Genomic DNA, 26,261 nt, shown 5'->3' on the forward strand with positions numbered 1-26,261 from the left:
CCTCGCCGCGCTAAAGGACCTTCTGGAGGGCCTCTCGGGGCGCGGCCGTGGTTCCCGTATCGCTGAGATAACACCCCGCACTGCGAAGCTGCGAAAAAGAAGATGTCCTCTTGGGGATGAGGCAGGGAAGGGCGCGTCGCTTACCGGGGTCTGGAGGTCCTGGAGGTCCTGGAGGTCCTGGAGGTCCTGGAGGTCCTGGAGGTCCTGGAGGTCCTGGAGGTCCTGGAGGTCCTGGAGGTCCTGGAGGTCCTGGAGGTCCTGGAGGTCCTGGAGGTCCTGGAGGTCCTGGAGGTCCTGGAGGTCCTGGAGGTCCTGGAGGCGAAGGTCGTGTCGTGGCCTGGAAGGGCTGCCCGGCTGGCCGGCTACAGGCCCTCGCCAGGCCGGGTGACCTTGAACTGCCACCTCGCCGTCTCTGGAGGGTGATCGCCCAGCCGGCCCGCCGGCCCGCCCTTCATCATCGCAGTCCGGCCCTAGGTCCGGCCGTCCTGCACCACGCCTTCCCATTTCCGCCCTCCCCACCCCTCACTCTATTTGTCCTAAGCCTCGCCGCGCACATTTGCCCGCCCCAAGTTTCCCCCCTTGATAACCCGCGCCGCCACGCCGCCGCACGCTTTCTCTGCACGACGCCGTGCTCCCACCCCTTCCCCCGCACGTCGCCACGTCCCGCGAGAGATTCCCTTCGGAGCGCCAGCCTCGCGAAACAGTGGCGGTGCGTGCACAAAGCAGCTTCGCGCAGTTGACAGATTCCGAGGGTCGTTTTCGTCGCTCTGTCTCTCTCGCACGGCGTGTCGTGTCGTGTGGGTGCGAGAGAGACAGAGCGACGAAAACGACCCTCGGAGTCAGTCTGCTACCGCCGGGCCGGGGACGGGGCCAAAGAACCAATCAAAGGCTTGGAGGTACCACGTACCTTCGGCGTCGCGCGGGTCGGTGCGGGTCGGCCACCCTCCCCCTCCTCCACCACCGTCCCCACGGCCCCCTGTTGCTCCGGTGAGGCCCTTTCCCTGGGTATCACGCCGAACCGCATGCGGCTCGCAAGCTGCCGCCCGAGTGCCTGGTCGTCCCCACGTCGTCGTCGTCCTGCTCATCTTCACGACACCCGGCGGCCGTCTCATTCCGATCAGTGCTTCACGGCTCCGTCTCTCTCTCTCTCTCTCTCTCACGCATTCCTCGGGACGCTCCATGGGTGCGAGTGAGAAAGACTGAGCGGAATGAACCTGGCCGTCGCGGAGCGCCCAGCGCGCGCCCTGGTACGCACCGGTGCGCGCGCGTTGCCTACCTCGCAGGCGGTTTTGCCGCCCGCCGATGCCGCGGGTGGCGATGCCGCGAACACCGCGCTCGAGACACACGACTCACGCCGACCGGCAAAGTTGGACAAATTGAGTTGGAGACGGACGCACGCGCGTGGCAGGCTGGGGCGGAGGCGGCCCGCTAATAAGATGAGGTAACGCTGTAAAGCCCGGATGGGGGCACGGCGGGCACCCCTAGCATTGTGCGGCACGCAGGAGATGAGCCTGGCGGGGCGGGGCGGGGCGGGGCGGGGCGGGGCAGGGCGGGGCGGGGCGGGTCTGGGCGGCGGAACAAAGCAGGATTGATGGATGAACAAACAGAGAGAGAGAGAGAGAGAGAGAGAGAGAGAGAGAGAGAGAGAGAGAGGGCGAGTTTCGGGAAGGGTACGTGGCGGAGTGAGTTTCCACCGGGCCCGTGGCACGGCGCGGCGTGGCATGGCCCCGTGTGCACAAAAGGCGGGCCGTCAAAGGAAGCGAGGCCCGGGGCGCGGGGAGGAGCGGAGGCATGCAGTCTGGCCCGCGGCAAGGGGGGCGGAAAGGAGGGGGGGGAGGATGCGCGATTGGATATCGCCGTGTCGGCCGGTGCAACAGCTGGGGGCGTGGCACGGCGCGGCACGGCGCGGCATGCGCTGTCGTCCGGAAGGCACGCACCGCGCACCGGCAGCACACCGGGGTACCGCGGCCAGGACTGTCTCGGGGTCGGTCGGGCACGCGCGGACCGGTCCTGGCCTCGCCACCGGCCGCCGAGAGCAGGACGTTCCTGAACAGTGAGTGCTTCGTCGCTTTGTCCCTCCCTCTCTCTATCTTTGCCGCCAGCACGCGCACTCCAGGGGCACCCAGAGAGAGAGAGAGAGAGAGAGAGAGAGAGAGAGAGAGAGAGAGAGAGAGAGAGAGAGAGAGACAGGGGGACGAAGGAAGCGCTCCGCCGTGCGCGCTCCTCTGCAGGAGGGGCGGGGCGGGGCGGACTTCCCCGTACTGATACCGCCTTGTGTCTCGAGACGCTGTCGCTGCCGTCGAGGGCAGCGCCACACGCCACAGCACCACAATGACGGGCGGAGGGGTGCACTCCGGGAAACTAGACGCCAGCCTCGCGTGCACGGCGCTGGGCCCGGCCCGGCGGGTGGAGGCAGCCTTCGAGGCGTCGTCGGGGCGGGGCAGCAGGGAGCAGCAGGGATGCGGGGCTCGGAGGCGCGAAGCGGTGCGCCTCGAAGCGCCGCAGAGGCCCTCGGACGGCGAGGGAAGCCGACGGTGTCTTCGCTGGGTCGGCGAGATGAACAAACAAAACAGAAGGAAAAAGAAAGCGAGAGGAAGAAGGGAAAGAAGCGTCGATTTGGCGTGTTTGCCGCCTGCCCCGCCACGCCACTGGGAAAGGTTGGACTCCGCTCCGCCCCAACACGGCCACGGCCACGGCCCCTCCCTTTGCCGTGAGTCCCGTTGAAACTCATCCCGCTTTCCCTTCGTTTCTCGACCCACTTTCCACACTCACGGAGGCTCACAAGCCGCGCAAGCCCGGCGCGAGCCCACAGCTACAGCGTGGTGGCCTCCGAAAGCCAGCGCCAGAGAGGGCGGGAAGGGCACCAGCCTGGAAGCCTGCAGGGGGGCGGGGGGTGGCGGATCCACTCCAGACCACGCTCCAGGCACGCTCCAGGCACGCTCCAGGCACGCTCCAGCCAGGGGCGGTCCTTGACTGCAGAGACTGATGCCAGGATACACAGATACACACCCGGCCGGAGCCACAGGAGCGAAACGCGAAACACTGGAGAGGGGGTGGGTGGCCTCCGAAAAGCCTCCCCCGCCCGCTTGGGGCCCGCAGGCCGCGCTGTGATGACCCCCTTCTTTTTTCCCGTATCGCAAACTCCCCGACGGCACCGACAGCACTGTGGCGGCCCTGTAGCCCGGTGGCGTGGGAAGGGGGAGGTTCTTTTGCCCCTCGAGCGGCCCCTTGCCCCCGGATCGCTAATGGGTGCGATCAGTATGCGAGACATCTGGCCGTATCGCCGGTCCGGTCCGGGCGACAGGCGACACGACGTGCCGTGGGCGCCGTGGCGCGCCGTGCCTGGCCCGGCCGGCCCAGGGCGTTGGGTTGGAGGCGGCTGTCTCCTTGGCTGTCTCGTCTGGCAGGTCCGCGGCGTCCGCGGCCTGCTCGGGCAGCCGCCTGCCGCGTTCCGCCGCGTTCCGATTCCATTTCCGGTCATCATCCTTCCGGGTGGCTTCCCTCTCCGGCCGATGAAACAGTGCCGCGCCGCCGCGCCGCCGCGCCCCCTCCCCACCGAGCCCCCGGCCGTTGCGTCGCTGTCTCCTCGAAGATCCAGCTAGCGCTAGCGGCCGCCCCAACCCTGGAGTGCGACGGAGACGGGGCGACGAAGCGACTGCTGGTGGGCGGGAGCCTCGGCGGGAGCGGGAAGGAGCCAAGCCGAGGAGGGTCCCGGCAGTAAAAAGAATCAGGGTGCGCCTTGGGCCTTGGGCCGGGCCGAGGGCCTTCCCTCTCGTTCCCTGCAGACTGATTCCGAGAGTCGTTCTCGTCGTTCTGGCTCCCTCGCGCGTATACGGGGTGCCCCTTGAGTGCGAGAGCGACAGAGCGACGAAAACGACTCTCGGAATCAGTGTGCTGCGGCCCTGCGGCCCTTCTCCAGCGGCCGCAGCGTGTAGAGGGCGGGAGGTGTGGATGCCCGCCAGAGTGGGCAGAGCCAGGCAGAGCCAGAGCCCTTCACGGACCGAGTTGGGCATTGGCAATCAATACGCCCTGCCGCCGTGCCCTGGACCTAGCCGTCCTGGGCCTCCGACTCCGTGAGGACTCCGCGAGGACTCCGTGAGGACTCCGTGAGGACTGGACTGCGCCGCGACTGCGTGCGTCTCGCGGACAAACAAGCTGCCGCGCGCCGGGCCCCGACAGGGCGGAGCGAAGGGGTGCACAGTGCTGCTAGCTCCGACAAGCCGGCCCCGGTCGGCCCTGGTCGGCCCCGGTCGGCCGGCCTCGTTTTGGCATTCCGAGGGGCGCGTCTTGGCCGGTCTCGGCCGTGCCTCTGCACTGCCGAGTCGGGGGAGCCGGGGGCGGGGAGTCGGACAAGGTGTCCAATTGAAGCGAGGCGTGCCCGCCCCGCCAGTGCCCCGCCAGTGCCCCGCCAGTGCCCAGGGTGGGTGCAGCCCACCACCGCCCATCTAGGATTCTGGGCGAGCCCCCGCGCCACGCTGCCAAAAGTGAAATAATTCTTTTGAGACGCTGGACCGCGCTGGACCTGGCTGGACAGCGCCACAGAGACGGCTGGAACGTAAAGGGCCCTTCCTCCCACCAGCCGGCATGCCTGCAGCCTACAGTCTGCAGCTGGGGCTCGTCGGGGCTCAAATCAACGAGACTCGACGAGACTTTCGAGGATTGACGACAAGTCGCTCGTGGCGAGGGATGACGCTAGATTCCCAGAGCGGAATCCAGCCGCGTGGTTCCCAGCAGTGCTTTCGAGTCGCATCGCCTCTCCCTCTCTCTGTTGCACTCACGCGCCACCCCGTGGCTGAACCCGGTCAGTGGAGCCCGCTCGGCGCGGCGGCGCTGCTGCGCTCGTGGCCGACTTTGTCAAGTGCTTGTCGATGCGACGAGCGGTTCTTAATGAGGCCCCGACCAGCCACGCCATTAGAGAGGCCAAAGTTTTGCAAAGGTGCGCCGGTGTCGTCGCCATGCCCTCCCACGGTGCATGGGACGACGCGACGCACGCGAAGCAAGGCAAGAAGCGAGTGGGTAGACTACGACGGTCGTTAAATTACGACCGAATCATTCCAGGCCAACATCCTTTGCTATGAAAATTAGCGGCAATTTTTCTAACTGTGAGCGTGGAGGCACGTGGGGTGCACTGGGCAAGGGAGGCAAGGGAGGCAGGGGTGGGGAGACGGGCGAGTCCACTTGCTGGGTCGGGCCGCCGGGCCGTCGGGCCACAGGGAAGGCAGGCCCTGGCCGCCCTGGCCGCCCTGGCAGAGAGGGCAGGATGCTCGCTTTGACTGTCCCGTGGCGGGGTGCGGGACGGTGGGGGCGGGGCGCGCGGAGGGCCGGGACAGCGCCGGACGTGGGTGGACTTCCCGCACTCTCCAATCCCCCTTTTTTTCATGCCCATCAAGGGTTAGCGGACTGAAAGGACAGGTCAAGAATTTTGATGCCCTGGAGAAGTTTTTATTCCTCGGTTAATTATTACCACGGAAGGTCCTACTGCTTTCTGGCAGCAGCATCTGACATCAAAGAGGGAATAAGATATTTTAAAATTAAATCTTTTGGAGAGACCTCTCATTTTTTTTACTAACCAGTTGGCAAGAAACCAGTGAGGGAGATGTTCTGAAAAGAATTAAATAAAGCGATCCAACGCGACTCTAGAGTGAGCGTCGCGATTCTCGCCAGAAATCGCTGTCAAAGGATTCGCTTCTGCCTCACTTACAATTTCTCATAGATCTAGTCTCGTATCCTGCCTCCGCTCGAATCCCAACTTGAGACCAAATCTCGAAGTATCACATCGATTGCCGATTCGATTGTGTCTGATGTGTAATGTTTTGTTTCGTCGTGACGTTTTGAAGATTAGATTCCCATGATGTCTGATCCCGGTTATTTGCATGATAATCTAAAACTAGAGGTTTGTCTTTGATGTGTTGTCGTTTCTTCCTTTCTTTCGTTTCTTCTGTATGTCCTGTGAGCGTTGTTAAAGTGTTGGTGGGTTTATATTCAATCCTACTGACACTAGTTTCCGCAGACACTAACCTATCGTCTGTGTTTTGACGTGACGTTGGTTGGAAGAATTGTGTCCGTCAATCGTGACATTTTAATCTTTCGAATAAAATTTACGAAATTTTTATTCGTGATGATTTTATTTCTTCAACTCCCTTTGGAGTTTTTACCTTGCAAAATTCAGATGTTGTTAGTTTTCAGGTCTATTACAGCTAGACATTTTGCAGACTCTTTAATAAATTTTCAAAACGTTTTTGCATATGGTGGTTTCCTGTTCATGATTTTTTTGTGCTTCTTGTGTTTTTCTTATGTCACCCTCCTATGCGACCAGACACGACGATCAGTTGTCTCTGATGTGGAATTTCAAGCGTCTCAAGTGATTGAACGACTAGAGGAGGCAGCAGAGAGGGCTGCTGAGCAAGCTGCAGAAGGCACTGCCAACACTACAGGTGGACTTGCATGGAAGAGCAATGTGCCTGTGCTTACACCTCCGAGCAAGACCAATGGTGAAATATTTAGGGTTCTTGAGGTAAGCCCTTGAATGGAATGAAATTATCCCCACATTGTCTCCTATCAATGACTTTCTTTTTTATATTCTGCTATTCTAGGACTTGATAGCATTTGAAGATAGTAGTAGTTTTTCCACTTGGAATGAAGATGCCTCACAGACGGATGCAGAGAATCCCGCTGTGGCATCGGTCCCAGCCCTGGATGCCCCATCAAAGCTCGCTGTTGTTTCTCACAGTGTTGCTGCCCTGGCATGCACACTAGATAGAACTCACTCTCAGCAATTAAACAGCCGCCTAGCAAGTGACTGCAGCCGATGGCTTGCCCATTTGTTTAGGTATGCCGCCCACTGAACGAGTTAGATTCTAACTAGCCAACTTGGTTTCTTTGTTATCTATGTTTTCATTTGCTTTTTTTTTGGAAGACTTGCAGAAATAACAGAAGAGAGCTCAGCTTTATTCCATGAAGATCCATTGGAAGGTGTAGTAAGAATTGGACGGTACTTGTTACACAAGAGGTATCCAAAGTTTCAAGAGGATGGTTATGAAGCATTAACTTCAGAACGGCCAGTAATCTATTCCAGTGTGGCTTCACCTCTTAATATAGTCCAGCATCTCTGTAGACAGGTCATTATTTCCTTAAATGTCTTATTTAATGAAATTGTTTAATACAATTAATTAGTAACAACCTTGTAACTAGCTCACATGTAAATTCAACCTTATAGTTGGGGCTTCCAGTACGTTGTATTCAGCCAGTGCCATGTAACACAATGTTTGGCTCCCATCAAAGGATGGATGTTGCTGAACTGGAACGACTTATAGAACAAGATAAAAGTGCGCATAGAGTTCCTCTCATGGTTCTTGCTGATGCAGGTACAATATTTTTAAAAAATGTCTTTAAAAATGTACATTTATAAGCTTTTTTTAAATTTGAACTGTCAATAATTTTTTCTTAATTTTGCTGCTTTGAAGGGACAGTCATTGCTGGACATGTGGACAACTTGACTCGAATTCAAGAGGTGTGTGAGAAACACAATGTTTGGATGCACCTCAGGGGTCATAACCTTGCTGCTCTAGTGCTCACCCATCCATCTGTCAAGGTTTGATAAAAATGAACAGGACAACTCCCCTTCTCTGCAGTTTCACTCTCAATTACCTCATCTCATAAATTTTTGTTTTTGTTTTTCAGCCTGTTAAGCTGGCAGACAGTCTCTCCTTGCCCCTAGGAAATTGGTTAGGCATACCTTCATTGCCTATTGCTGTATCCTTTCCTATTCAATTTGGGTATTCGACCATGTTCTTTCACTTAATTCCTTGTTTTGCTTTGTAAATTTTCTTAATGTTTCTTCAGACCATGTATTACTTGCCTCGCCCTAATGATGCAGAGGGTGAGGATGTCTCAAGGATTAATACTCTTCCGATTATTGCTGGATTAGTTAATGACTTATCAACAAGGCGATTTGTCAGTCTACCTTTATGGACCACTCTCCAGGTTTGTTGCATGCTACAAACAGCATTAAGATGCTTTTATCTTAACTTATTCAAATGGCTCCAAAATATGCTCTCCTTCTTTCTTTCATTTTTGTTTCAGTCACTCGGAAAAGAGGGGGTACAAACAAGAATTACACGCGCTTTGGAGTCCGCTGAAATGATGTGGAAAGCTCTTGCAAACCTTCCATCTCTTCGATTACTGGTATGATGATGGATTTTTGTAGAAAAACTTTTATTTAGCACCTTCTTTATCTTTCTCTCAAGAAAACAAAAAGCTAAATTTTGGCTTAATTTGTTTTACAGAGTCAGCAGCCTGGCGGTGAAGGAGGGTCTTATACAATTGCAGATATTGTAGGCAAACAACTCAACCCTTTGGTATGTCAAAATATCAAACTTTTATTTTCTCTCAATTCTGCATTAAGTGTATATTGTAACTTTTCTATTTTATCTAATTTACAGCTTCTGGTTGAAGTAGTGGCAAGTACAGTGACTTTTCAATTCATCAATGGAACTGAGAAAGGCCGAGTGTCTCCATACTATGACAAACTTAATACTTGGGTAATTTAACCTTGACACATTCTGTCTCAAAATGAATTTCTTGACAACCTTTTAACAAAAATCTGTCTCTTTTTTTAGCTTGGACATATTTTACAACAAGAATGTCCTCAACTTATCATTGATTTGTGTGAACTTGAGTCCCATGGTATTGTCTTACGTTACTGTCCCCTGGAGCTATCTCCTGACTATTTACCCAGCAAAGAGGATATTGAACAGTTTACAGTTTGCCTTGAGCAACAGATGGTATGCTTTATTTATCTTTCTCCTCTATATTATTGACTGAAATAAATTAATGTGAATTAAATAACTTACTTGGCTTTTTAGGAGGTATTAACTGCTACTGTGCAGCTAAAAGACGTATTCCAACAATCTGTTTCTCGGAGCAAAAATTTGCTACTTGTTCAAGACATGGCAGATTGGGCAGGCCTCGGTGGTGTCCGTTATATGCCTGACAGTTGGGAGCTCTTGCCCAGTGCGCGAGATGAATTGAACCGTCTCAACATGCAGTTAGTTGAACGACTACAGAGTTCTGACCAGGCCTTCTCTTTAGGTATGGTCTACTTCTTTCTTTCTGCCTTTCTTTTTATTTCTTTTGTTATCACTGCATGTATGCTAAAATAATTATATTTTCACTGTTCCTTTTTTTTTTGCAGGAGAAGATAATGAGGGCATGGCATATGTTCGTTTTGGAATGGTGACCACTGGGTCTGATGTAGAAGAGCTTTTAGAAATGGTCCTTTCTGTTGGAAAAGAAGTAGAAGAATCATCTCGATTTTTAGAAACAATGTCTCAGGTAGTGAAAAAAGGTCAGTACTAAGGTCCTATTCTAGAAATTATTTGTTTTCCTAGTTTTATATTTTTATTATTATCATTTAATGTAATGTTCAGGCATAGAAGCTGCAACTTTGGACCTTCAGAAGGAAAATGAAGAGCGATTGTGGCAAGAGGGTTTGTTACGACAGGTCCCAGTTGTGGGATCTTTTGTGAATTGGTGGTCTCCTCGTAATAAGGAAGGCGGTATTAAAGGTCGTAGTCTGAATCTTAATGCTGGTAGGTTTATTGTTTTGCTCATAAGTGTGTTTATTCCTCTCATAACATTTTTGTTGTCATTAACAAGTCACCAATTTTTGATACTAATAAAATGAATTGATTGTTCCAGGTATTGTTGAGAGCACTGAAAATATTTATAGGTATCACATGCAGTTGCAAGGTGGTGTTGCATCTGCTGGTGCTCAGGGCAATCGAGTCACCCCCACTCCAATGGTCCAGACTCCTGTTGGTACTGTTAGTGGAAGTCAACATTCGCGAAGCTCTTCTCAAACCTCTCAAGTATCTCAGGTTTCCCAGACCTCTCCTACAGTCTCCATTCCAGCAACTGGTCCAGCATCCGTCCTAGCCCCCGCTTCAGCCCCCGCTTCAGCCCCTGCTCCAGCCCCCGCTTCTGCAACTGCGCCAGCCCCCGCTCCAGCTACAACTTCATCCCCAGCTCCAGCCATCGCTTCAGCCATAAACGCAGCCCCTATCCCTTCTGTGTTGACTCAAGCAACCCAGGCGCCACCTACAATGCTTCCCATGGGTTCTGTTTTGGAGTCTGTCAAGACTGTGCATGTACCAAGTGCTCTCAATAATGAGCCAAAAGAAGCCAGAGTGCCTTGATGACAAATTATGAACATATTATTAGGTTGATGTGACAGTTCCTCTGGTATAATCAATTTCAAAGTTTTCAAAACAAGTTCTGCTTCCAGTCTGGTTGACAATCAGTGTTTGAATGCATGGGCATGCTTCAAACTACATTCAATCTTATTTTTAGTTTTCTTTGCAAATTTAGTGAAGAGGGTTTACCACAATAAAGTTTATAACTTGTCCTGAAATTTATATTATGTTTTGAATAAATCTTTTTTTTTTAAATGAGGAGACAAAATTTATTGTCACAGAAAGTACTCATTTGTCTGGCTAGTTTTTGTCAATCATGTTCCTGGATGCTTGTCGGTTCACCAAGTGCATTTTTATTTGCTGAATGTAAATCAATACATTCTCTCGCCTTCAATTTATGTTTGTACATACTAGTTGTGGGTTGGTTTCAACTCCACATTAGGACATGGAATCCCTTACCTTGTTTGCTATCAAGAACTGAAGTGGAAGGACTTCCTGTTCCATTTTGTTGTTATAAATTAGAGCACTTCTTTTTATTGTTTTATGTTATCCTTCCTTGTTATATATTTAATTCCATATTTTATCTGCTCTGTACTTATGCTCTATTCGTTGTGCTTGGTTATTGTCAAAGTACTGTGTAGTAATTGCACCCAATTCTCCTGTACTTGTGTTCCATTCCAGCCTTTGCAGCCATCAGGTTAGAATTGAGGATTATAAGGCAATTATTGTTTTTGATCGATCCCCTTAAATTTTATTCTGACTCAGAATTTGGAAGAAACATGGACACAAGTTACCACAACCAAAGAAACACTTTGGTGTTTACTATAATTTTGAAATTGTAGTTCCAAAATGGATGTTGAATAAATTATTGTTATACATTGATTGCTTTACCATTTGCTTTATTTGCCTTGCTTAAGCAGCCAGCGGACCAGTTGTAGGGAGTGGTTAAGGAATGGGTGGAAAATAAAGTGTCAGTTAGGTACTTCCTTGCCTGCCAGCATTTATTGTTCTAGAATAACAGCATCCTTCTTTACAGTATGTAATGGATCCCCTAAACCTGAGGTGCAACAACAATAGTAACTGACGGTGGGTTGGATAAAGACTATCCAGCAACATGACACTGATGGCTGTCTCAATGCAAAGGTCTTAAGCACTCTGAACGTTATTGCCTTTTCTTAAAAAATAAGATCCTCAAAACCAAATCTCACAATGCTATTGGGATGTTCCCTACTTGTTCACCAATGCTAAATACATGCTCCAATTGGCACAAACAAAATATTCTCTAAAAGAGAACATAATTATAAGGGTTTCTTCTTTCTACAAAATAAACTTTGACTATATGCATCTAAAGTTCACTAAAACAAAACATCATCTACAATGTACTGATGAGAGGCAAACAATTTCAAGATTGAACAAGTAATTTTTTTTTTCACATGAGTGATTCTCAGGAGGTTGGCAGGCATTTTATATTGCCTCACTTGCCAATAGCCAACACAAAATTAATTCAATTACATTATTTTAGATTGAGACAGTAAAAAGCTCCAGTTTATTCAAATTGGAAATAAGAAACATTGCCTATTAGATTTCACAGTTTATTTACCCTAGTCAATCAAAATCTAGAAATAAAAAATAAAAATCGACTGAGAACAGTATGTCATAATATTAAGTAAATTTGGAAATGATGACTACAGTGAGAAAATAACTCACAATTTGATTAAAAATGAGTGTCCCGGTGAGCTATAAACCTGTCTTTAATTTAACAGTCTCAGACCAGGAGGGACAATGAAATAATTCATGTTCTGCAGGGGAATTTCAGAACCTAATAAGCACACTGAACATACAATCTAGCACAAACAATTTCAAGTGATTCTCACAAAGTTTAAATCAAATAGAACAGAGATGTAGATTGTTTTACACAACTCAAAAAGAACAAGACATTAAGACAAAACAGATAAAAGAGGAAATGCCATGCCAATATTGCACATCAATTTAAAAAAGTGAAAAAAGGAGAGAGAGAGAGAAAAAAACACAGATTGAATGGTGAATCAGTGGCCACTATTTAAGAACCAGACAAAGAAAGTTACAAATTATCTTCAATTACAATTGAAAATTCTTCTTAAATAAAAGGAACACATTTCAATATAATGCCATGAACAAACCACATCACATGTTCTTACAATGCAGCAATGTTAAACAATTTCAACAGAAACTGCAAAATTTAACTTGCCAACTTCATAAGATCATTTCCAGATGATTCATTTAGCTATCACATCAAACTTCAGACATACCTACAACAAGTAGGTATTCATTCCAAAGAAAGGAAAAAAGACAAATTAAGAGACAAATTATCTTCCAAAAATAGTGACTTCAAATATAATAAAATTATATCAGAGGGGGAAATGATGCTGAGTATAGTGAAGTAACATTCAAGCATGACCTGCCAATTCACAGTAAGCAACTGTCATGGTTATGGTGTACAAAGAGTCATAGTTACAGGGAGGTAAAAAGGTCATACAAATGATTCTTTTTCTTTTAAAAAGTAGCCTCAGCTCACTACCCACTCCCTCAGGTACTCCATAAACTTATAAAAATCAGATAGGCTAACAAACATCCACAGCAGAAGTCATTAAGGCGATAAGGTGCTAAACATTCAAGAAACTGATGGCACACTTCATTAGAAAGGCCAGATATGGCTACTATCTCTCTTGAGAAATAGAAGCTAATAAAGAGAGAATTTTTGCAATCAAAATCTCTTTTAAGTGTTTAGAAGAAACCATGAGGTTTATCCGAGTCATTGTGGTATGCTAAGTCACAGAAATTAACACCACAAGATTGCAAAGGGCAATGTAGAAATAAAGTTGCTTCATTTTGTACAAAGCCCTAAGGAAATCCATTGATCCATTCAATAAAAGAGTATACCAATCAATAAGATGATTGGCTATCACAAGTAGTAAAATAATTTACACCAAACTAGGGCCCAAGTCAAGGAAAGCGAACAAAACTAAGGGACAATTTCAGCAAACGACTTTACATATGCCTCATGAAGCGTGTTGACAAAGTCTGGATCGTTCTTCAAAAGATAATGGAAGGCCTGAAGCAGTTGATTTTTGGTTAAAGGCTCTGGTTTCAGCGGTGGGGACTGTGAAACCTGATTCACCATATTCACAATGTGTGCGGGATGTTGTGAAGCCTGGGGAGATGCATCGTATGCAGGTGATGAAGTGAACATGACAGGAGGCATTAGAGCTGGCTTTGGGGTGACATCAGGTCTCGAGTCATGCATAGGGCCTGTTGTTCCTGGGGTTCGAGGAGAAGCCAAAACACCTTGAGGTTGTTGTGGTGACACGGCAACATTTGTTGGAGAGATTCGCAGGAAGTTGATACCATTTGCCACTGCAGAGACAGAGTTGTTGGCTGCATGTCCTGCACCCTGTGCTTTGCTTTTCCCGTTTTCTTTTGCAGGCTTCAGTTTGAATCCACTTCGCTTCTGTTCTTTTTGAGCAGACTTTTGTTCATGAGGTGGCACATCCATCTGCTGTGGCGTCACTGATCTTTGCTGCTTCTCTATGTGCTCAACACTGTGAACTGGATTAGATTTCAAGCGTTGAAGAATGGGCCTCAAACTAGGGTCATGCGCCTCTGGGGCCTGAACTCTCTGAGCAGCATGTTGGGCCATGAATAGAGCAGGAGACGGCGTCACCACTGGTTTGTTGGAGCTAGTGCTGGCCTTTGCAAAAAAGTCCAAAACTGTCTGCGGAGTTTCTGCAGGGCGAGCTTCATGTGCATGGTTAGGCGATAAAACAGTCTTGGAAAAATAATCTTCCTGAGCTTTACTAAGCATGCTGAATATGTCAGTACCATTGTTGTTATTGTTGTGCAGCGGAACTGGCACCGGTTTGGATGCCGGTGGAGGGCAGTTTGTGAGAGGAGCTTCCCGTAACAGTCTGTCCAGGACTCCTGCAATCCTCACACACTCGTCCTTGTCATAGAACCATATGCCATTGATGTCGCACTTGGTGTTCCGGTACAGGAGAAAAGGCTCCTGTCTTTGAATATCCAGACCTTGCACTACCGGTTCCATCAAATTTTGAGTGCTAAGGCGGTTCATAATAAGAATGTTGTGAAACGGCTCCCCAGTGCGACTGTACACAAAAAGGGCACCCTCAACTTCAGTCTTTTTCCATTCATTCTTCTCGCCGTTGAACGAATACAGTGCCACTTGAGAGGCCTTCTCCAAAATGTCTCTGGCATACGGGTCGACGCGTTTTACAGCTGCAAGGTTAATTTGATTCGAAGCAGCATTTGAGTCCGCCATTTTTCACCTCGATTCGGCAAGTTCGACAGCACAACACAACTAGGCAGCGTAGAGGCAAACTAGCACTCAGATGATCCAGAAAGGACGCTAAGTCTGACAAGAAGTCGTTCGGTGAGGTTCTTGTATCAAGAGTTCACTTTAAATTCACCCCGGCAAGATTAACTGAGTCGCCAAACTCCTCTGGAATATAGCACTACATATCACACATCTCTTCTGAAAAACCATCAAAACACTCCGACTCCGCGATGAACTTTGTTTGTCTTTTTGGTCTTCTTCTTCAGCATGGAGGGCGAGGCAACCGGCCTCACCGGTCCGGTAAAGCGTTGTTTAAGTGTTTATCTCTCGAACATTTAGATAAAAATACATTAAATTGATTAAGAAAAATTCTATAAACGAGATTGAACGTTCTTTATTTCTCGTTGAGACAACTTTCAAAAGGAGTTAAAACAGAGAAAAGGGGGGGAGGGGGAGGAAGGGGAAGGAGGAAGAGAGGGGGACGGGATCAACCCACATAAATTTGTTGATTCGTTAAAAATGAAGGCAAAACTCATAAGCTTAGGTGTCGGTGTCGCCTCCGTTGTTTGATTTTACGGCACCTGCCAGTGAAAACAAGTTTACATATTGTTCTTCTTGATTTTCAAGGTGAAAGGAATACTTGAAATGTCACTTGAAAGTGAAATACTAACCTGTAAATAATTAGTTGTCAAAACTGTTTTGAAAAGGTGTACTGATGCTTCAGACTAATCTGTCTCTTTTATTTCATTATGAAGTGCCTATTTATTGTCACATTATGTCACAGCGTGCTCTTGATGTTAATATCTGTAGTGGATCAAAACTGTTGACTCTCGGTGATTAATATATTACCTCATTTATTTATTTCAGACATTAATCTCATCAAACACCATGGCAGCTATAAGACACACCCTCCAGAGGGAAGTTTTTCAGCCTAATGATGAACGCTTGTTGGCAGTGATGCACGTTAGTAAAGTCCTGAAAAAGAAGAAGATCAGCTATCTATGCCTAGCTGTTACAATGGAAACACCAATTTGTGTAACTATTTATCAGGTAGGCTGCCCTTTTAGTTTAGTCTTTTATTCAACATTCCTTTGATTGTGCTACTTCTGTGGAGCATCTGACAGGCTGCAAATTTGTATCTGTTGTTAGGTAAAGAAAACAGACAAAAATGTATTGAAAAAGAAACGGTCTTGGCAACTTAATACTTTAAGAGTCGTCGATGGGCGAACTCCTAACCTGGTACGATACGAAACTCTCTTTGTTTTTGATTTATTTGCACACATTTTGGGGACTGAATGTGAAAGATTCAATGATTTCAATGAGTTCTCTTCCAGGACTGTAATGACTTGGACCTACATTTTGAGAAGGTGTTCCGATGGTACTGTAGTAATATACAAGAGAGACAAAATTTTCTTGTCCTGCTTTGGAAGGTATTAGCAATTTCCATTGGCTAATTTTTGCCTAAAAAAAAATTTATTTTTTAAAAAGTTAAAAATTTACTTATGTATGTTGTTATTTAGCAATGCTGCATTCATTTACCCAAGGAAAAGCCAGAATTCCGAAATCTACCTGAAGACTGGATTGGTGACCCTGGATTATTGCCAGAAACTCAAGTAATACTGACTCCAGGTGAGATTGTGGTTTGTTAGAAAGTAAAGCACAACTATATAAAGACAATGAAGGTAAAGTCTGTAATTTCCTGTTTGTTCCAGGGTTTGTTGAACCAACAGAAGCTGAAGACTATCATGCCCTCACTGACCGAGAACAGCAAGACTTGGAAAAACTTATGTCTCAATGTGGATTTGCTATCAGTAATGCAGAAGCATTTATGGAAATGATTGCAAGGGATTTGTCTGTCCTTGACGGGGTAATTTTTATACTTAATAAAAATATATTTAATGTTCTTGTAAAAAGTTATTCATTGAATTTTTTTTTTTTTAATCATTTGTACAGGAAAATGTTCAAAGTGTCTTGGCTTCACAAGAGCAAGTAGAAATGCTTATGACACAAATTGAGGCTGCTTTAACCGAGGTGGATGTCGTGGAGACTCGTCTTAACATGTACGAAGAAGTGATAAGTCATGTCAGGGATGCATTGGAAAAAATGGAAGAGAAAAACTCAATGATCAATATTGTGAACTGTAATAATCAAAAACTTCTGGCAGAACTAGAAAATGTTATTGTAAGTAATCTACGCATTTTATTATTACGTTGCTGCTAGTATCTTCTCTAGTCCTTTTAACTTAAAATTTTTCCTTGTACCCTTTAGTTCCAACTTGAACTTGACGGCAAGCACCAAGCAGCATTAACTGAAGCAGATCTTACTAGTGCAACTGGTTTGGCTGATGCCATTGCGGCAGGCAAAGCCCTCCTAAATGCAATGAATGCCGAAATACACCCAGCTCTTCTAAGAATGGCTGCTGTTCAGGAACAGAGGAAACGGTTTGATAAATGGAAAGCCAAGTTCTCGCAAACAATATCTAGGCATCTGAACAACCTCTTCATTCACCTTGTAAGTACTGCTCATTATTAGTATTGCTCATCACAATTGCTGGCAAACTGCAACATACCACAGCCTATAAACTAAATGATCCATTTCCATTTTCAGGGTAATGATGCTGGAGAGACCTTAAGTTTTCATGCAAATGAATTAACTTTGCCAAGGCACGAATCTATCCACAGGGACTTGGTAGTCTATGCAGAGCTTATGCATTGGATGAAAGCAATGGACCGAAAAGCTTATACTGCATTAATGCGAGTTTACACTGGAGCTATTAGTAAACTTTATGATAGAGACACCAAACAGTTTTTTGAGGAGGCAAAGCTTAGAATTTCAGGTCTTCGGACTGACAAGAAAGGTAACGTAATAATCATGAAAATTATTTCCAGCAACCTTTATTTGTGCAGTTTTCTCACAAAATAATTTAACATGTAGGTAAAGGTAGTGGATCACGGGAAGATCTTGCAGGCAAACTAAAGCAGGGAGCGGCCAATGTGGTCAGTGGAGTCTCTGGGGGAGCAGCTGGAGGCACGTTGACTTTGCTGTTAGGAGTGGAAAGAGATCAGTGGGGCACTGATGCCAGTGCTAGTGCAGCAGAGAGGCGCCGCTTTGATGAAGTATTAGAGCGTGTCTTGGCTCAGCTGGAGCCTGTTTGCCTTGCAGAACAGAATTTCTGCATATCATTTTTCCAGTTAGATGTTTTATCTCCTTCCACAAAGGTATAACAACATGATTATTCAAACAACAACTATAGCATGACTCTAGACTAACTTAAGTTATCCAGTCATTTTAATTCTTCACCATTTTTTAGAATACTCAAACAACATTAGATGGTTTGATTGCTGAAGGGGCTGGAGTGCCACGAGAAGATGTTGATCCGTCTGTTCCTCTCAAACGTGCTGAGAAACAGGTAAATGAAGAAGTGCGTCGTATGATGGCAGACCTCTTTGGGTGTATTGAACCCGAACTTGTCAACTTTGTAAGCCACTATGAGAAAGTAGATAGTTTGTGAGTAATCCTCTTTTCTCCTATTATACTGCTGGTACTGTCAAAGATGGGCATCAATATATTTATTTCACTTATTTCTTTACCCTAGTTATTGTATGTATGTGCTGGTGAGACTCAGTCAACATGTAATGTCAGCTCAGGACACAGGTTCCTTCCTCAGTATGAGTTTTGCCTCTGCCCTTGTACAAGTGAAAAGAAATTTTGACCGGTTCATGCAAGCTCAACTTCGATCTATTGAAGACACCAGACCAAATAGGAAGGGTACATGTGGAATCCTTCCTTTTGTTGATAATTTTGAGGTACAGTTGATGCTGTTGATAAATGAGCATGGTGATGATTTACCATGGTTTGCACTAAACTTATGTTCTTTTCCAGGATTTTGCACGAACGTCTGAGGAAATATTCAAAAACTCAGACCGTAGGGCTGACTTGGATAAGTGGTACACTAAATTAGTTTCGGCTATGTTTGATGCCATTCCGCGCATTGCTGCTGAACATCCCAAAACTCCAAGTGAAGTTGTGAAAATGGGTGAGTGTTTCTCATATTTGTTTTACTTGCTTGGTGTGTGCTCAATGCAGCTATTGCTATATAGACCTTGATTTGTTACAGAAAACTACCACCATCTTTTTGCCCTACTTTCTCAACTGAAGATTGGTGTTCTTGATAACCTCCGCAAGGAGGCTAAACAGAGGTATAATGATGCCATGCGTGCTTATGTTACTCGCTATTTCGGGCGACCTCTAGAAAAGCTAAATGTAAGTTGCAACTAATATATCCTTAAGAGAACATTAATACTGACTGTGGGTGAAAAAATAACAACTATAATAACAATGTGTTTATATTTCAGCAATTCTTCGATGGAGTTCAAGCTAAGGTCAATCAAGGTGTCAAAGAATCAGAAATCAGCTACCAAATGGCTTTCAGCAAACAAGAGCTCCGCAAAGTCATAAAAGAGTATCCAGCAAGGGAAGTGAAGCGTGGTTTGGTGAACCTTTACCGTAAAGTAGATAAACATCTCTGTGAGCAGGAGAATTTACTGCAGGTACTGGTTTTTTGTCTATCTTCAATTTAAAGATGGATGCAGCTGCATTCTACATTGTAATTTCTTCCAGGTTGTGTGGCGAGCAATGCAAGAAGAGTTCATACAACAATACAAATCTGTAGAGGATTTGATTCAACGTTGTTATCCAGGATCTATGATAGCTCTGGAATTCACCATAAGTGATATTTTAGAATTCTTTTCAGAAATAGCTAGATCTCATTAGTTACAGCATCAAACTTAGATAAAACAAATACTGTCGAGCATTCTCAATATTGTCATGTTGATTTTTTAGAACTATATTTTTTCTGTAAAATGTTATCTAATGTTAAATATTTATCTTACTTGTAAATATGCCTTTGCTTTGTTCTGATCTGGTCCTTAAATCATCTTAAATGCATTAATGCTTAAGGACTACATCACATAGTTGATTGAATTGTTGAATATTTCCCCTCTGGAAAAAAGTTGTAAATTAGATGAATTTTAACAAGAAATAAAATTAGCCATAATCATCTGGATGCAACTATGCTTTGTATTTCTTTAACTCTGCATTATATTTTATTCGTATACCCATACCTTTGGTGAAGGAGGAACAGACTTCCCATTTAAGTATGAGATTTGAAAGAGTTTGCCATCAAAGAGTTGAGGATGTCTTGTCTAATAGGAGAAGTGCAAGTTATAGTCAAATGTATGAGGACAGGAAAAATATGATTCAGTTTCAGCTTACCCAATGGACTTCAATAGGGTTGCCACAAATTGAATTTGCCAATCCCAAATGAGTTATGGATCTTGTAAACAAAGTGGCTAGCTGAACGCCTCTGACATCTACTTTATTAACCGTAACTGCTGATAATTCTTTTGATTCCATGATTTGTACATCAATAATCACTGCAGCAAATACCTTAACTTCCCAATCCAAAAGAATGCCAGCATCCTACAGATATAAAAAATAAAAATAATGTAACAAACTGCAACTTGGGCAACAATTTAAAAAAAGGAAATAAGGTGTAGCAATATATGGAGAGTTCTTACATGATACAGGTAAGACAATATTATTACAGCAGGGAGGAGCGGATGAGGTAATGTGTGCAGGTTGGTAGATGTCAAATGGAAAGACCCAATCCAAGCCAAGAGTTTAAATTTTTTTATGATAAGTTCTTCTGAATCATTGAACCAAAGATCTAGAAGAAGCGGGCTATCATCTAGAAAAATAAGTCAATTCCATATTCAGCATAGCAGAGAGGTCTGAAAAGAAATGTAGTAACTTTAAAAGTTAAGAAGCAAGACGGGGGATAACATACCTGGGGGAAGAATCGCATTAACTTTTAAAGCACATTTTAAACTCTGAGGTCCGCTCATACACCATTCTTCAACGACAAGTCCGTCAGGTCCTCCTGGGTATTCTCGAAGGGCTACACCATAAATTCGCTGCCGCATGAGCCTTAGAGCAGCAGCTGAGGGTTGCACAGTAATACGACAATCTTCCAAAGCTGTGCTCATCTCAAACGGTAGCTTCCGCAATATGTTGTAAACATATGATGGTGATGCCATGCTTATATAGTTGTCATGGGCTACAGACAATATTTTATCCCATTTCTCACATCTATTGTCAATTATACCTGGATATTATGAATAAATTGAAGTTATTAATTGATATCTTATTGGTGCACGAAACTTCCAATATAATATGAAGGTGACTCACGAAGAATATCCTTGGAGGACTTCACGTAACTCAGAATACTTTGACGTAAATCTTTAGCACGATGTGGTGTTCTGAAAATATCATAAGACAATTCTCTCAAACATGAGAACAAGTCATTACCTTTCGGAAGCTTATAGACAAAGTCAGCTACTCTCAGCACTAAGGCTTGCACATAATTTTTATGTCGTCGTTTACCCATCAACCAGTTATGAAAAGGCTGAAAATAATATGATTATTAAAAGATAGAATAAGTATAGAACAGCACAGAAACAAATTTGGAAAAAAATCCCACCTTCAAATCATCAGCTGGTATGAAATCATTGCCCATTAGGGATGCAAATACAGGAAGATCCCGCACATCAAGATTTAAATGTCTTGCTAATGCTTCTTTATCATAAACTAAAGTGGTCATTGTGTCAATGTTGAGGTTCTCTGAAGAAAGGTAATAATCTGCTCCATTTTTATAAATAACAAAGTCAGAATCCTGTGCCAAAATAGCAAAGCACTTGTTTCTTGCAGCATACTCAGTTATTTCTTCATCGCACTCTTTCAATGATCGCTGAACCTAGGCAAACAAAGGATATATTCAAACATTCTAAAGAATTTATTGGAAAGTTGACCCATTTTCTTCATGGATTTCTTACTGCCTCAATACTATAACAATAATAATAATAATATTATTATTTATAATAAGCGGATATTTACCATACACCTCGTTCTGGAAATAGAGGACATAACAGAACCAGCACCTGCTGGTAATACATACAATTCCTTATCCATTCTTTTTACTTCTTGTCCAGCCTTCAGAGCATCAAAAATGGCATGAGCCTTTTCCATACTTTGTAAACGTCTGCTGACCCAAACAGGTCTTTTACTCTCTTGAGTGGCACCATCAAAATAAAGAACAAGTTTTATGCCCAGTCCTGAAAAAGGTCATGAAAGAACTGATCGAATTCAAAGTAAGAAGAACGATTGCAAGGGGACCATGATACAAACTTTCGAAACTGTCAATAAATTTTGTGATTGAATCGACATGCTCTTTATATTGGCCTCCGCACACCCAGTCAAGACCACCATACAACTTGCGATAGCAGCAAGATCCATCCACTACAATAACGGGTTCTTTGTTGTGTGTTTGCCTGTCAAAAACCAAAAACAAATCACAACGAATCAGAAAATATGGCACAAGTAGAACCAGTAGAGTAAACAGTAAATGGATACTTCTCAGACCACACACCTATAATTATTTGCGATTTGTTCAATACTGACTTCATAACAAGCATCTGGACAATATTGCTCAAGGTATGTTTGAAGTCGCCTCACCCCCATCTTCGTGGACGTTACTCTACAATTTTGTCAAGGGAATTCAACTCAGAAAGTATACACAGCATAAGGCAAATTTGTCATATGATAGAAATTTTTCATATATATTTCCGGGTGTCCTTTTTCTTTTGTTTCTGTGTTGTTGATGTTTTCAAAAGCAGTCAACAGTGAGAAAAAAAGTCTTCAGTTTTTAAAGTTTGAGGCAAGGAATACGTACCTCATGAAGTGAGTGGTCTATGTTAGTGATACACGTGTGTTAGGTTCTAGATAATAAGTTCAGTGAAGTCTCATTTCCATCCCATTGCACTCTGACAGAACTCCTCTACTAACATTTTAGTGAGGTTAAAGCCTAGTCTTGTTTTCGTTCTTGCTAAGCAAATTGTGACTAAAGGATTTTCGTTTAATTTGTTTGTTTAGGGATGGCAGACGCGACTGAAAGTTTAAGAGCGCGGGAAGCAATGGCGCTGTTGTCGCGCATCTCTCGACTACTGAATACTGGTTTGGATTCGGAGTCATTAGCTATCTGCATTCGACTGTGTGAAGCTGGAGTGCACCCAGAAGCCTTGGCCAAAGCCATCCAAGAAGTCAGACGAGAAATGAATGCTATCAAAACTCAGTCCACTGTTGATGAAGATTCCGTCTCGAGACAGCTTTTATAGGTATTGATAGCTAGTGAATTTAAATGTGTAGGGATAGATTGTTAACATACTTGATAATACTTTTTGCTTTAATTTGTTCATTTACCAATACAAAAATCTCTAAATATAACATCTAAAATTTGCTCTGTGGTTACATGACCAGTTATTTTCCCCAAATGCTGTACAGCTCTTCTTAAATCTTCAGCACATATCGCTAGGTCAGTTATTTGTGAACCTTCAAGTGATGCATTTTTTTGAGCCTCGGAGAGGTAACTTGTTTTCTTAAGATAGTCCTGTATATTTTCCAGGCAATCTATCAGATGGTGCTGGTGTCTTACTTGGCTAAGAGCTGGACTCTCCTGGCTTGGGTTACCACACCTAAAATTTAAAGAACAGTGAGATACTACTTCCAGACAAGGAGCTGGGGCAAACCTGCTACATGACAGTGAAACTAAAATACTTACAAATATTCCAAAATGGATTCTAACTTCTGTAGCAATGCAGGGAGACCATCACCATTGAGGCAAGACAGAACAACAACATTTAAAAATTGAGTTTGTAACTTGTTTAGAGATTTCTTTATACTTTCGTCCATAATCAGATCAATTTTGCTCATAATTATTAAACACTGCAACTGTGTATCAGAATCACTGGAAAAAAATTGTTAAAGAACTGCACTCTGATCCATTTACTTGAAAATCTTGGTGATTTTATAGGACTTACATTATAGATCCTTCCTGGTTTGATTTTAAGATGCAAGGTTGGCCATTAAAGAAATCTTTTAATCCCAACTGTAACATGTGTGATTTAACAAATTCCTGAAAAGTTAATATGTCTTGGTGCTCCTGCCATTTGCTTGCGCTCAGAAATGTTTCAGAGTCTATTACAAGCAAAATGACATCAGCTGATTTTGCATACTGTTTGGCACGAGCTATTCCTTCCTTTTCCACTACATCATTGACAGTCGACTCTCCTCGTATGCCTGCAGTATCTGCTATGGATAGAGGATATCCACCAATATTGATGTACTGTTCCACAACGTCTCGAGTGGTTCCTGCAATTGCTGTGACTATTGCTGCAGGCCTATCACCTAAAACAAAGAGTTTTTCTGATTAAAAAACTAGGTTTCCTCACGACTTGTTTTCCAGGCTGAATTGATTAATTTTCGTACAAAGTAAATTAAGAAGACTACTCTTTCCGACATTTGGTTCTCCAACTATAGTAGCTTGAACTCCATCTCGCAATCTTTGACCGCGACGACCATCTGTTAGATGTGTCTGAGGACAAAACATGTAGTTTCACTTTAATTTGTAAGGCTTAAGATTGAATTTGAATTTATTTAAGTTACAACACACCTCAACTTCTTGGGATAGTTTCCTTAATGAGTCTATGACATTGGCCATTACATCATCTTCAATATTTTCATCTTCACTGAAGTCAATGTAAGCTTCTACATGTGCCAAGTTCTGAAAAAATAAAGCAAAAGAATAAACTGAAGAGGTTGCACAGAAACAGCAAAAAATTCATGCTATAGGCGCAAACAGCACCTGTAAAAGAACTGTACGCCATCTGTTGTACAATATATGAAGTGAACCGCCCATCTGATGCAATGCTTGTTTGCGTTGCATCTCTGTCTCAGCATGAATTAAATCTGCCAGCCCTTCTGCCTCAGTTAAATCCATTGATCCATTGAAGAAAGCTCTCTTTGAAAACTCCCCTGCAATGTTACAATTTTTATAAATATTGCTATTCTGACTAATTAATTAATTGCTTTGTTTGTCACTTACCAGGGTCAGCTGGATACAAACCAGGCATTTTCCCAAGGGCATGCAGTAGCCCGCTAACTACGGCTAAGCCTCCATGAACTTGAAATTCACATATGTCTTCACCAGTGAAACTCTTTGGCCCTAAAACAGATAGTCACAATAACTATTTGACAGCAACAAAACGGAGAACTTAAACTGAAACATGAGAGTAAACATAGTTGGTCACTAGCCTGGGAACCAAATAACAATAGCTTTATCTAAAATATCATTTGACTGTGGATCTCGAAGTGTTCGGAGTTGAGCAAATCGAGGTTTCCTCAAACAAGTTTCGTCAGCTATTGCAGAAAGAACGACTCTTGACTGGGATCCTGACACTCGCACTACTGCGACACCGCTTTTGCCTCGGCCTGAAAATATAGGAACGTATTAATGTTATTCTTTCTGCTTGGTGTAAACAAAAGAGAACATGAGTTCTGTAGGTTAATGTGGACTCGACATGCATATTTACCGGAGGAAAGAGCAAATATTGTCCTCCCGACAGCACTATAGCTTCGTGAAAGGTCGACGTTAAATTCACGACAAGCGAAAGACTTGCAAATAGCCCTCACTTTTTGAAACATCTTAACACACAACCAGTTTTGCTGTTTGTTGTTGCAACGGCAAGGGGTGCCGTATAGCAGAAGACAAAATAGCTATTCGCAGGCAAAAGCCCCAACCCCCTTACTCCTCCCTCACCCCCCTCTCACCCCAACCCACATGCTCACCGAGGGCAAACCCAACTTCCTGGACGCATACCGAGATCTTATCTATTTAAAGTCATGGAACAAAATGCCTTGAGAAATGTAAGACACTGCGCAACCGTTTCACGCATTTTGTGCAACCTTTCTCTCATGCTTTGTGTGTGACGTACGGAAAATAGATCTGAGTGACTGTCAGTTGCGGGTTCTAACCTGTAGAAACGTCAGCTGTTCTGAGACTATTTGATTGTGGTAACTTTTTAAAGTCGCATGTAACTTCGAATATGGAGATTGTTCTTTCCATCCCATAAAATTTTTACGAACGGCGCTTTTCTAACAATTATTACGTGATGTCGTTCGACGTCTTTGCCATTTTTATGAAATGTTGAAAGCTAATTTATTGTGATTTTGTGTTTATTTTTAACTTAATCTAGTTTGCATCAGGAATTCCCTCTTTACTTCGCCTCACGTGGCTTTATTGATTTTTACCCCATTTTACCCTGATACATAGGTGGAGAGTGCATGATGTCCCACAAGCTATAACTTTATGCATTGCATCCCTTTGACCTCAAATTATTAATATTGTTTCTTTGATTTTTCAGTTTAAGGACTTCCTCCAATTATACAACTATATGTCACATACTTGTTTCCAAAATTGTGTCAACAATTTCTATTCAAGAGATCTAGCCAGTGATGAGGTAACATTTTATTTTATAAGAGAAAAAATCTTGGTATTATTACCTGTTTGAACTTTGCTCACGACTGTCTGTGTTTTCTACTCTCTCAGGAAAATTGTGTAGACTTGTGTGCTAAGAAGCATATAAAAGTGAATCACAAAGTAATGGGAGTCTTCATGGAGCTGCAGCCAATGATCATTAATAAACGAATGGAAGAAATGAACCAAGCAGCTTTGCAAATTGAACAAGCAGCAGCTGGAGCTCTGCCGCAAGACCAAGTTGTATCTGCTTAATATTTATGAACATTATTGATAAGGTTGTTATAGATAGAGATTTCTATTTTTCTTT

The 26,261-nt window shown here is 44.4% G+C and overlaps 6 protein-coding genes across 8 annotated transcripts; 3 read left to right on the plus strand and 3 right to left on the minus strand.

Moving 5' to 3' along the window:
* Positions 1 to 5,760: 5,760 nt before the first annotated feature.
* On the plus strand, positions 5,761 to 11,075 carry LOC117649954 (pyridoxal-dependent decarboxylase domain-containing protein 1). Its single transcript, XM_034393166.1, has 16 exons — positions 5,761 to 5,893; positions 6,317 to 6,514; positions 6,594 to 6,829; positions 6,917 to 7,118; positions 7,217 to 7,364; positions 7,464 to 7,591; positions 7,681 to 7,752; positions 7,843 to 7,983; positions 8,083 to 8,184; positions 8,286 to 8,357; positions 8,442 to 8,540; positions 8,619 to 8,783; positions 8,865 to 9,090; positions 9,194 to 9,346; positions 9,429 to 9,590; positions 9,700 to 11,075. Exons 1-16 carry the CDS (start codon positions 5,849 to 5,851, stop codon positions 10,194 to 10,196), a joined length of 2,646 nt encoding a protein of 881 aa, XP_034249057.1. The 5' UTR covers positions 5,761 to 5,848; the 3' UTR covers positions 10,197 to 11,075.
* Positions 11,076 to 11,173: 98 nt separating this feature from the next.
* On the minus strand, positions 11,174 to 14,777 carry LOC117649968 (mRNA-decapping enzyme 1B). Its single transcript, XM_034393190.1, has one exon. It carries the CDS (start codon positions 14,506 to 14,508, stop codon positions 13,195 to 13,197), a length of 1,314 nt encoding a protein of 437 aa, XP_034249081.1. The 5' UTR covers positions 14,509 to 14,777; the 3' UTR covers positions 11,174 to 13,194.
* Positions 14,776 to 19,594, plus strand: LOC117649952 (exocyst complex component 1). 2 transcript variants are annotated; one of them, XM_034393161.1, is made up of 16 exons: positions 14,776 to 14,823; positions 15,391 to 15,573; positions 15,673 to 15,762; positions 15,858 to 15,953; positions 16,044 to 16,152; positions 16,236 to 16,390; positions 16,477 to 16,704; positions 16,792 to 17,034; positions 17,131 to 17,380; positions 17,458 to 17,741; positions 17,834 to 18,030; positions 18,119 to 18,329; positions 18,406 to 18,559; positions 18,641 to 18,786; positions 18,879 to 19,073; positions 19,144 to 19,594. In XM_034393161.1, the coding sequence occupies exons 1-16, from the start codon at positions 14,791 to 14,793 to the stop codon at positions 19,294 to 19,296; spliced, it is 2,727 nt and encodes a 908-aa protein (XP_034249052.1). In that variant the 5' UTR covers positions 14,776 to 14,790; the 3' UTR covers positions 19,297 to 19,594. The 2 variants fall into 2 exon arrangements, with proteins under 2 accessions (XP_034249052.1, XP_034249053.1); XM_034393162.1 differs by lacking the exon at positions 14,776 to 14,823 and adding an exon at positions 14,985 to 15,150 and having other exon boundaries at positions 19,144 to 19,296.
* LOC117649960 (constitutive coactivator of peroxisome proliferator-activated receptor gamma-like) lies at positions 18,862 to 22,225 on the minus strand. The gene is made up of 11 exons (XM_034393175.1): positions 22,010 to 22,225; positions 21,769 to 21,911; positions 21,478 to 21,695; positions 21,065 to 21,337; positions 20,773 to 20,989; positions 20,372 to 20,689; positions 20,103 to 20,272; positions 19,798 to 20,004; positions 19,647 to 19,727; positions 19,416 to 19,524; positions 18,862 to 19,236 (listed from the first exon to the last, which is right to left on the minus strand). Exons 1-10 carry the CDS (start codon positions 22,099 to 22,101, stop codon positions 19,471 to 19,473), a joined length of 1,773 nt encoding a protein of 590 aa, XP_034249066.1. The 5' UTR covers positions 22,102 to 22,225; the 3' UTR covers positions 18,862 to 19,236; positions 19,416 to 19,470.
* Positions 22,226 to 22,804: 579 nt separating this feature from the next.
* LOC117649962 (tRNA modification GTPase GTPBP3, mitochondrial) lies at positions 22,805 to 25,173 on the minus strand. The gene is made up of 9 exons (XM_034393177.1): positions 25,008 to 25,173; positions 24,730 to 24,906; positions 24,521 to 24,640; positions 24,281 to 24,450; positions 24,089 to 24,199; positions 23,905 to 24,010; positions 23,457 to 23,823; positions 23,198 to 23,383; positions 22,805 to 23,111 (listed from the first exon to the last, which is right to left on the minus strand). The coding sequence occupies exons 1-9, from the start codon at positions 25,117 to 25,119 to the stop codon at positions 22,832 to 22,834; spliced, it is 1,629 nt and encodes a 542-aa protein (XP_034249068.1). The 5' UTR covers positions 25,120 to 25,173; the 3' UTR covers positions 22,805 to 22,831.
* Positions 25,174 to 25,196: 23 nt separating this feature from the next.
* On the plus strand, positions 25,197 to 26,243 carry LOC117649985 (mitochondrial import inner membrane translocase subunit Tim10 B-like). Of its 2 annotated transcripts, none has more exons than XM_034393215.1 (3): positions 25,197 to 25,341; positions 25,839 to 25,934; positions 26,024 to 26,243. In XM_034393215.1, exons 1-3 carry the CDS (start codon positions 25,318 to 25,320, stop codon positions 26,204 to 26,206), a joined length of 303 nt encoding a protein of 100 aa, XP_034249106.1. In that variant the 5' UTR covers positions 25,197 to 25,317; the 3' UTR covers positions 26,207 to 26,243. The 2 variants fall into 2 exon arrangements, with proteins under 2 accessions (XP_034249106.1, XP_034249107.1); XM_034393216.1 differs by lacking the exon at positions 25,197 to 25,341 and adding an exon at positions 25,348 to 25,488.
* The last annotated feature ends 18 nt before the right edge of the window (positions 26,244 to 26,261 follow it).

Source organism: Thrips palmi, unplaced genomic scaffold (assembly GCF_012932325.1).
Source record: "Thrips palmi isolate BJ-2018 unplaced genomic scaffold, TpBJ-2018v1 HiC_scaffold_4, whole genome shotgun sequence".
Classification (NCBI taxonomy): domain Eukaryota; kingdom Metazoa; phylum Arthropoda; class Insecta; order Thysanoptera; family Thripidae; genus Thrips; species Thrips palmi.

Excerpts from the sequence above, each read along its gene's own strand:
- LOC117649954 (XM_034393166.1), top strand. The coding sequence starts at position 5,849 with ATGATGTCTGATCCCGGTTATTTGCATGATAATCTAAAACTAGAG. Across the intron at positions 7,984-8,082 it reads CTTTATGGACCACTCTCCAG|TCACTCGGAAAAGAGGGGGT; the intron begins GTTTGTTGCATG and ends TTTTTGTTTCAG. Across the intron at positions 9,091-9,193 it reads TGACCAGGCCTTCTCTTTAG|GAGAAGATAATGAGGGCATG; the intron begins GTATGGTCTACT and ends TTTTTTTTGCAG.
- LOC117649968 (XM_034393190.1), bottom strand. The coding sequence starts at position 14,508 with ATGGCGGACTCAAATGCTGCTTCGAATCAAATTAACCTTGCAGCTGTA.
- LOC117649952 (XM_034393161.1), top strand. The coding sequence starts at position 14,791 with ATGGAGGGCGAGGCAACCGGCCTCACCGGTCCG. Across the intron at positions 17,035-17,130 it reads ACAACCTCTTCATTCACCTT|GGTAATGATGCTGGAGAGAC; the intron begins GTAAGTACTGCT and ends TTCCATTTTCAG. Across the intron at positions 18,330-18,405 it reads CTTTTGTTGATAATTTTGAG|GATTTTGCACGAACGTCTGA; the intron begins GTACAGTTGATG and ends GTTCTTTTCCAG.
- LOC117649960 (XM_034393175.1), bottom strand. The coding sequence starts at position 22,101 with ATGGGGGTGAGGCGACTTCAAACATACCTTGAGCAATATTGTCCAGAT. Across the intron at positions 21,338-21,477 it reads TTTCCAGAACGAGGTGTATG|GTTCAGCGATCATTGAAAGA; the intron begins GTAAATATCCGC and ends TTGTTTGCCTAG. Across the intron at positions 19,728-19,797 it reads ACCCTATTGAAGTCCATTGG|ACAAGACATCCTCAACTCTT; the intron begins GTAAGCTGAAAC and ends TTCTCCTATTAG.
- LOC117649962 (XM_034393177.1), bottom strand. The coding sequence starts at position 25,119 with ATGTTTCAAAAAGTGAGGGCTATTTGCAAGTCTTTCGCTTGTCGTGAA. Across the intron at positions 24,011-24,088 it reads AACTATCCCAAGAAGTTGAG|ACACATCTAACAGATGGTCG; the intron begins GTGTGTTGTAAC and ends TTTTGTCCTCAG. Across the intron at positions 23,112-23,197 it reads GAATCCATTTTGGAATATTT|GTGTGGTAACCCAAGCCAGG; the intron begins GTAAGTATTTTA and ends TTTAAATTTTAG.
- LOC117649985 (XM_034393215.1), top strand. The coding sequence starts at position 25,318 with ATGGAACAAAATGCCTTGAGAAAT. Across the intron at positions 25,342-25,838 it reads AACAAAATGCCTTGAGAAAT|TTTAAGGACTTCCTCCAATT; the intron begins GTAAGACACTGC and ends TTGATTTTTCAG. Across the intron at positions 25,935-26,023 it reads GAGATCTAGCCAGTGATGAG|GAAAATTGTGTAGACTTGTG; the intron begins GTAACATTTTAT and ends CTACTCTCTCAG.